At 35.5% G+C, this 9,276-nt stretch overlaps 1 protein-coding gene across 1 annotated transcript; it reads right to left on the bottom strand.

The window, feature by feature from the left end:
- Positions 1-419: 419 nt before the first annotated feature.
- LOC142356590 (uncharacterized) lies at positions 420-9,044 on the bottom strand (the record flags this gene model as incomplete). Its single annotated transcript, XM_075408454.1, has 5 exons — positions 8,714-9,044; positions 7,212-7,461; positions 4,919-5,077; positions 1,968-2,190; positions 420-527 (listed from the first exon to the last, which is right to left on the bottom strand). Coding segments are annotated over exons 1-5 (1,018 nt in total), but the record flags the coding sequence as incomplete, so codon positions are not given.
- Positions 9,045-9,276: the final 232 nt, after the last annotated feature.

Below are 9,276 nucleotides of genomic sequence, written 5' to 3' on the forward strand. Positions count from 1 at the left end.
ACGCCAGAATTTCTCAGAGACTTCAAGCAAAGTCACTTAACCATTACTTCATTTGATGACAATCACGACTTTTCACGCTTACGTGGAAAGCAATGAATCAGCAAGAAAAGCTGCGATGATATGTACAATGTTAGTAAATTTGTGCAACTGTTATGACTGAAATTAGGTGGCGACAAAAAGTATGGTCCAGATCGACCCCCCCCCCCCCCCCCCCCCCCCTCCACACGAGGTTAAAATTCTGTTCATATTTCCACCACCTCACCCTAGGGTTGTCGGGGAAGTCCACAAATAAAAAATGTTAAAAAAATGAATTGATATACTTTGCAAGTTTAGTTCTCTGAGCTAATCTAAACAGTCTAGTTTGAAATAGTAAGCGGAAATGTGTAAACTTGAACAAAAACTATCATTTTCATTTTTACCGTGAATGTCGTAGTATTTGGCGACCGTGTAGTAGAGACCAGACTGCAAAGTTATGTATGTTTGTACATCAATATTGGTCACTTCATAGACTCGAGGACGGCTGTCGTCTGAAAAGGAACTTGGTGATGCGTTCATTTTTCATATTTTTTCTCTATCATTCAACAAGTTTGTGGAAACCGACTTCAACAATAATAAAATTAACTTTTGAAATAAAAATGATTAAAACCTGTGTCATCCTTGTTAAATTAGACCATCATAATCAGATAGTTATTTTGCATAAAAAATTTCTTCTAAGATAAGCCTCAAGATCTTGCATCTCGCAACATAAATGTTTTTTGGAAGAATCGTGCATGATAATCGTTAAATGCATGAATATTGTAAGCTCTTACAAGATAATCCAAGAGCTGCACTGAGATTCTTAATCGTTCACTACTGCAATTGAGCATCTTCAGAATTCTGTGTCATCTCATACAAATCGAAGCGAAATAAATTTTATTTCTTTTAATTTTGTCTAACATCGGTCATGATGAGAGCAGAACGCACAGGGATGCGCGCAATAAAAAAATGGCGATCAAATGATGTCATATATTATCTCTGAGTTATCATACAATGACCATAGTTAACTTATAATGATCATACTTAGGGCGTTAAAATATCAACTTACGCTCAACAAGAGTTTTGAAATGCATGATTTTTGCGGTGACAGACTTCAAAATTGTCGGTATTTTAAAACTTACAAAGTAGATGTTTCAACATTACGCGTTATTTGACCCTCAAGCAATTTTGGTGCTCTGCGGGGGGTTATGAAGAACGCTTACGAAATTGCAAAATCTTGCTATCTTTCGTAAGCAGAAAGGTTGTTTGTGAATTCCACTTACAATTGAATGCAAATTTGCTCGCAAAATTTAGGGTCATCTAAAGCGTAATGAAGCAAGGTAACGTGACTTTGCTAAAGTCACGTTACCTTGCTTCATTACGACATTACTTCAAAAGTCTCACCCTCTTATCTAACTTGTAAGCGGTTCTCGATTAAAACCAATTTCTCAGTGACTTCATCAAACTCATGTAATCTATACATAATGAATCTAGTTCACGTTCATTATTGATGGTCTCTAAAGTTTGACGTGCTCAAAATCAACTACAATTTTCAAAATTTCATTTCAATTCTGAGCTGGAGCTTAAAAATAAATTTTTGAACTACTGCTCAATAAATACAGGGAGTAGAGGAAGTAATCAGCTCAGAATGTTTAGCCATTTCTGATCAGAGTATCGCGCTTTCAAAACGTTCTCTGGTCAGAATATGGCATTCGAAACGTTCCATGATCAGGCTATAGTGCATTCGTTTTTGCTCTCATCAGACCACCCTTGACCCAAGAGACCTCTGATGAGACAAGTTCCTCACCTTTGTCGAGATTTACATGCGCTCGAAGACTTTTCCAGACCATGTAATTCGCGTGAACAATGCCCAGGTGTGCGCAATGGAGGTCGTTTTAGCCTGGTACCCCAACCTGGGTTCCCTAGAATCAAATTCAAAACGTCCGATTTACCTGCGGTGCACCACACCATTATGTAGGTTTTCTGATAGATTCCGGTCGCGAACCAGTCTGTAATGGCAGTCTGTCCCGTTGTCTGGAAGGTCGACTTGGGAATTCCCGGTTGTCTAGGAGGGAAGACGACCTGATTGAAGACAGCCGGATCTGCGAATTTACCGTAACTGGATGCTACAATTGTCATCGTGTACTTGTTGCCCGGATTAGTCACCGGGTAGTCCTGAAATATCAAAAAAGTTTATAATGGAAAATTAAGCTCCCAAATAAACTTTTTTGAATTTTTGATATCGCTTTCATTATTACAGAGAAGAGATTAACTAAAAATTATACTGGCGAAAAAATCAACCGATAATAACTGATGGAGGTTTAAATTCGGACAATTCTCAACTGTGTCCTATATTAATGATAGTTGTATAGGATAAAATTTGGTTAATTTTTTTTGGTTAATTTTATTTTTTCTTTTTTCGGCAGTAATGATTGATCATAAATGTAAAATACATGTGCTATGCTTTTCAAAAGAACATAGCCGGCAGATTGCCGGAATAGCTGCGAAAGAATAGACCTGCGTGCCTTATAATAGAGATAGAAACAGATACAGATCTAAATTGAAAAAAAAATCGACGCCGCTCAAAAAACTAGGCTAAAAAACATTCAGCGATAAATTAGTAAAGCTTGTTAAAATTCATTCCACAGAAGCCTTTTAATAGGGACCTTTAATGCACATAGGAGTTCCTTTGACCATAAACAAATTCAAATTAAACTTAAGTTTTAAAGTGCAAAAGTCATTTTATTGAGTGAGGTAAGTCACGTGTGATCAAAATCTTATCACGCAAATAACCTAAAAACTTTCGCTAAAGGGAGTGAGAAATGACGTCAAGCGCGCAAATGCCGTTAGTGAGTGGAAGAAGTCATTCAGAAAATTTGACTTTTTCAGCTTTGCTGTGTGAACAAATGTAAAACGAAAAAAGAGCGCCAGACGACGAAACAAAAAACATAGCAGGACAAGTCCTGACGTACAATTCAAAGAATTTTCATTGACTAAACAGAAAACTAGACCAAGAACGGACTAAGAATGGATTGGGAAAACCATTTAGAAAAAAATCCGATCCAAAAAACCGAAAAAACTGTAAAAATCAAAGTGAAATTGCCGCATGTGGACAAAAAACCACTAGCGAGAAATCGAATTTTTGTTCAAACACCGTTTTCTCACTCTACTTCAAATTTAGAGCGCAACAATTTCACGCTGCAAAACCACTCGCTTTTTCACTCCACTTCCTGTTTCGGCGTGATCAAAATCACTGCTCCAATTTGACTTCAAAAATCATGAAAATGTGTGAACAGATCTTAAAAAAAAAACATAGCCGGAAGAATTCCGAAACGACTCGAAGTGAAAATCCATTTAAACGCTATCCAACTACTCATCAAACAAAACGTGCCTTCACTAATTTATGATTATCTTGAAACAAAGTCAAGAAACAAAAAAGTAAAAACAATAAAATCAAATCTGTTAAAATATGATAAAATAAAACATCTGATCAAATTTTGTTATAAATTGAGATCCCGAAAAAACTATCTCTGTCAAAATAGCTTCTTCAAAACAACTAGTACTTAAAAAACCACTTATGTGAATTTTGAAAAAATACTTCAGGCTAAATTATGAAAAAAAAGCTCTTAAAAACAAATTTCACCGAAAAATTGGAAAAAGTTACTAAATTTTTAATATTTCAAAAAACATATAAATCCAAAGAAAAATTCCCTTTCAGCCAATAGGGTATCCAGAAGCTCGCAAAACAATAGGCAAGTCATAATAGGCAAAGAAACTTTGCTAAAAACAGAAAAAAAAACGAAAAACTGCAAAAAAATTAAGAAAAATACTTCCAATATTCGCCATTTTTTTGTCATATTTCTCAACAAAAAATGATTCTTACCCACAAATCTGTAACCAGTTGTTATCATAAATTTTCTCAAGTAGAAGGGTTTTCTTCAATACCCATTTGAACCATTAAAACAAAATAATCGTCAAAAAAACGCAAAAATTAGCCCGAAAATCAGCAAAATACATTAAAAACCTCCGAATTATCGTAAAATTCATATGAATTTCCAGAAACCTTCAAACCACTACCGAAATCAGCCTAAAAATAAAACAAAATCATAACCAAACCTCTTAACCAAAATAAATGAAAAAAAAACTGCTTTAAAATGCCGCACGTGAACAAAAAATTTTCGCTCGCTTAGAGAAAATTTTTTCACACATCACTCGCTCTCTCAAAAACAGCGGTATAACAAAAACCACTCTCTTTTCGCTCTGTTCTTCACTTTTGTTCAGCACCAAAATCACTCCAGTTTTTTTCACGCGTTTCATTTCCCGCTTCAAAAATCACTCCAATAAAAGAAAAAGGACTTCTCCTGATTAAAAAAAGGACTTCTCCAATACTCCTCTTCGAGTCGTAAAAAGACAGCGCCCCAATACAATTCAAATTCTTTGATTAGTAAAAAAACTAAGAGCACCGCAATAAAGCTAAGCTCAGCTTACAGCTTCGCAGCTATAAAAAGAAAAAGTTGGCAATGTTATGTAGTTATGTTAAAGATATACAATATCTTAGCTTTAAATTTTAGCAACTTTTTTAGAGTAAGAATTCATGCTCATTTTTGCAGTGTCTTGCCAGACTCGCGGCAGTTGAATTTGATTTAAACCAAATTGTGTATTAAAATATTAATCTAGGCAAATTATGTTTCATTGGTTTAGTTGCTTTTTGCTACACGAGCAAGTCTTATGTCTTGATTTCGTGGATAAATGAGTCAAATTTTCTAGTTTCGATTCGGCTGTTTTGAAATCAAACTCATATTTGCCGAGGTTGCAATAAGGACATCCGCAAAATAGCACGCAAATGATGGGGGGGTTGGGATCGTGAGCGTACAAGGTTAGATTATGATTATGCAAAACTAGCCGGGAGATTCGTGTCCAAGAAGAGATCCTGAGAGATGTTTGGGTCGTATTCGAAGTCAGTGAAGAATGAAGAGAAGATTGTGATTGTGAACTCGAGGTCTGCCCAGATTCCCACTTGGACAAACTGGAGGTACCAATTGTCGGTTGTACTTTCCACCACCTGGCAGTTAACATTCTACGATAATTTTCAAACAATTTTTTTCGACAGAAGTAAAATAAGTTGCTTTCAGAAAAACTTAAAGTTAATAATTTATTAATCAATTTGAAAACTAACATCAATTAGCTCTGTCGTACTTGATTCCTTGTTATCTTTTGGTTTAATATTCCTATTACCCGTTACCGTGTTTTGTATTATAACCACCTTGGGTTTTTTTCGGGTATTTTCGCTTTGGGCATTTTGTCTTGACAGCTTTCCGTAAGTATAGACCAGATATTTTTCCAAACTTGTCATAAATTGCTTCCACTTTGTCATCAAATTCCTCACAAAGGACAAATTGACTATATTGTTGAATTTGATGACAAAATTTATTCATCCCTCAGGGTCAGCACTATGAAGCTACAATATCCCCATGCCTTACCTATTCAATTTCCTCAGGCTACGTCCCTAATAATCCCACAAATAAGCAATTAATAAATGTTCGTTTAAATAGCTACTAATCCGGCTTCAAAGACGCTTTGAAACCAACAGAGTGAGCCGAGATTGCCGGATTATTTGAAGTAGAGTGCATGGTTACACAAACTGCAATATGAATTAACTTTTGTAAATTATAATTTTACTTACAAAATTTTTAAATATTTAAGAAAACAACCGCATGCAAATAATTTGAACAAAAAGTTTTTTATATTAGAAGGTATACTTTCAATATACTTACAGTATACTTACAGTATATTCTTTACCTGTAATTTTTCTGCTAATCTATAGTTATTTTTAGATTTTTAAGAATTGAATTATTTTTGGAGCAAAAAATGCAAATTTAAATCTTTAAGTCCGCCAAGAACTTCCTCTGATTTTGTCAGAGGATTCATAAATCTACTCAGACCGATTTAAAAAAGTTTGTAATCAAAAATCCCAAAGACAGTTGAGAACCTATTCCGTTTTTTTTCTAAAAATACTTCAACATTAATTAGAATTTATTTTCTTGATCCTTGCAAAATTGCCATGTCTAATGCGTTGATCAGTTTGTTTTAGTTATTTTTTCTAGTCTTTTGGGTTGAATAAAAAGCTTAGTTAAATACAAAACTAGTGTGATTAGAAGCAGTATTAACTATCCTTGAGGATGGATTAGTGCCGTTTTAGCAAAAACAAAGACATGCTCACATGCTTAATTGTGGAATAAGGTGATAAGTTTTGTCAATGTTTCCCATATTTTTGCACTCTTACCTAAAGCATGAAAAGTTGAATATGGTGACAAAATTTGGTCACCATATTACACAACATAAGTCATTTTGTGGGAGCGCTAGTCTGTAATAATGTTGGGTCAACAGAGAACAAGAAAGTGCTTTTCAACAAAAAATACCCAAATCAATTTTTACCAAAATCGGTTGATTTTACAATGCACTTTCTCTTTTGTACAATTTTCGCCTCGACTTTTAAATATAAAATTATTATTTTCCGAGGATGCTGTTTCATGAGGAAGAGTTGTGACTGCTTCTTGCTTCTGTCAATTGAAAAAAAAATATATGTCCAAAATATTTTTTCGCTGAAAAACACTGGGGCTCACTAAATTGTTGAGATCAATGCTATAAATCGAGCATTCTGGTTAATTGTTAATATAATTGAAAGAGAAACGTCTTTATTGAAAGAATGAAAATTTTCTGGAAACGCTTTGAGATTTTCAGAGCTTACTTTAAGATTCCTGTGTTATCCCCCAGAGGTTGAGAAAAAAATTGTTAGTCATCTTTACAAAGGAGGCAAATATCAACGCTCTATAATGCCACCAATATCTCTGCAAAATTTTTAAGCTTAGGGAATAATGGAAAAATAATCTAGTTTCAGAAAAAAAACGAAAAAAAACCCCAGGTAATTTTAGATACGGAAAACACCCCCAAACAAAAAAATCCCCACTGAATAAATCTCCCCTCAGAGCTGCGCATTCAGCGCACTTTGAGATCCATTGAGGACAATGACCACGTCTTACACCGTGGGACTATGAATTTATCGCAACCAATCGCATCATCACGAGCGAAATTCAACATTACCATGCGGGTTTGTTTCCCCGGAGTTTATTTCCTATTAGAATCAAGCTGGGGCTGATTCACCGTTGGTTTATTTCCTATACCCAAAAGAAACATACATTAGAATCTGTTCCGTATCTGACAGTCCAAGTCTTGTTGGGAATGTTGGATGTCTCTACTGGTGGAGAAGTCCCGTTGCAATAAGTCAAACTCAAGACATCAATTGGAGCCATTGGATCCATGATGACTTCCAGCAACACTGTTACAGTCTTAGGCTCAATGTACTCGTCAGATTTGCTCTGAGAAGTAATGTTTAGTGTATATTTCTCACCGGGAAGAAGATTTTGCCACTCCACGTCTACGGACAAGCTGAAAAATGAATTCTGATCAACATGGTTAAAGAAAACCGAAGACGAATCTGCCCTCAGTTATTGGAGCTCTTTTTGGTGACTAAAAATTTGAAATATTGATTTTACGATGTCATGCGCATCACTAAAAGTTAATGACTCTCGATTCTATTTCTCATTTGAGTTATTTCTACAGTGGTCAGGAAATCACTATGACAATATCATATGGCTTCCACAAATTTACACCACAAGTGGAATCCAAATACACATCAGTTGACTCATAACGAGTTTGTTCATCTAACCTAAATTCATTAAAACAAGAAAAAAGTTCTGCACATCAAAATTATATCTGTAAAAAAACGAACTTTGAACACAAGTAGCAAGACAGAGAGGGACTACATTTCAGTAAATAGAAATGAGAACTGTTTTTTTTATTACTACAGCTATACAGCTAAATTTTCACTATTTCAATCTTTAATTAGTCTTTGGAGTTCTATTAGAATCTTTGTGAGAGTTCCTTGTCTGTATAACAGTTCACTCAATTCAATTTTGTGCTACTCTGAGATGATACAATTGAGTTTTAAGACAATCAAATGGGCATCAATCAGAGCAGTATAAAAAGGTAACAAGCAATCATAGAAGAGTCACGCTTGCTTCACCTTTTGAAGACTTTTCGTTTATATAGACAGACACGCTTCGCTACGAGGAAAAATACAGAAGATAACAAAAGTAATAGAAAACTTTTCTTCTGATCTACCCCCTTCTTTTGAGGTCAAATAATAATTCTCCCATACATGCTTGTATATCTATGCATCAATTCCAGGTCCTGGGTTGAGGTCCTACTGATCTTCGCCGATGGATCAGCGTAATTTCACTAACCCATTAATGAATCGTAGAATTTTTATGAAAATTATACCCAGCAGTCCAAATTCTCATCGATGAATCATAGTTTTTTCATAGAAGCCAAAAATAAATTCCATCAAGGGATCATAGCATTTTCGTACAAGCCGATATTCCTGTCGATGGACCATAGCATTATTATGGAAGCCAACACTCAGATTAATGGATTATAGCAAATTCATGGAAACATTACACGAATTTACACGAATTTTACGCGAATTTTGCATTTGCTATCGCTTTCACTGCTTTAAATGCATTTCATCCTAACTTTTCTGAGTCTTCACTGCAATCACTGCAGTTGGTGGCGTTTAGCGTGGACGCTTATACCGGGTTAAGAGGAAAACAGAAGATATAGCGCATTCAAAAATACTCACGTGCTGTAATCAAATACTGTTTGAGGAGGCTGTTCAATATCAGTGTGCACTATACCCGACATCGAAGCTTCGAACCACTCCCCAGATCCTGTTGTAGTAAGAGAGAGGGAAATATTTGTCACGCTAACTGTTTCCACCTTGGTGAAGTTATCAGGGTACATAGAGACATTAACCCAGTTGTAGTCTCCCGGGATGTCGAATGGACTGTAAGGTTCCACTTTGAAGTGGTATATCTCTCCCGGAATCAAATCTCCAATCTGCACTGCTTGTTCAACCATCGTGACTGGAATCACGATTGGATTGGTCGGCAATTTATCGTCGTAAATTTTTATTTCCTGAAAAAAATACAATATATCATTAAATAAATCTCGACATCTATGCTCAAGTGCCCTGGAGGTAGATTATATGTTCTGACTTGAGATTCGGACAAACTTTAGTCTGGTCAGTGGTATGGGGGCAAAACGGAGGTTGCTTCACAATGGTGGCTCAAGGGGATCGTAAATCCTACTGTAGCTTGGTATCTTCTAGATTGAGCGCTCTGGTTGTCGGTGCTATTTTCGGCA

This window comes from Convolutriloba macropyga, unplaced genomic scaffold (genome assembly GCF_964194025.1).
Source record: "Convolutriloba macropyga unplaced genomic scaffold, txConMacr16.3 SCAFFOLD_1978, whole genome shotgun sequence".
Taxonomy (NCBI): Eukaryota; Metazoa; Xenacoelomorpha; order Acoela; family Convolutidae; genus Convolutriloba; species Convolutriloba macropyga.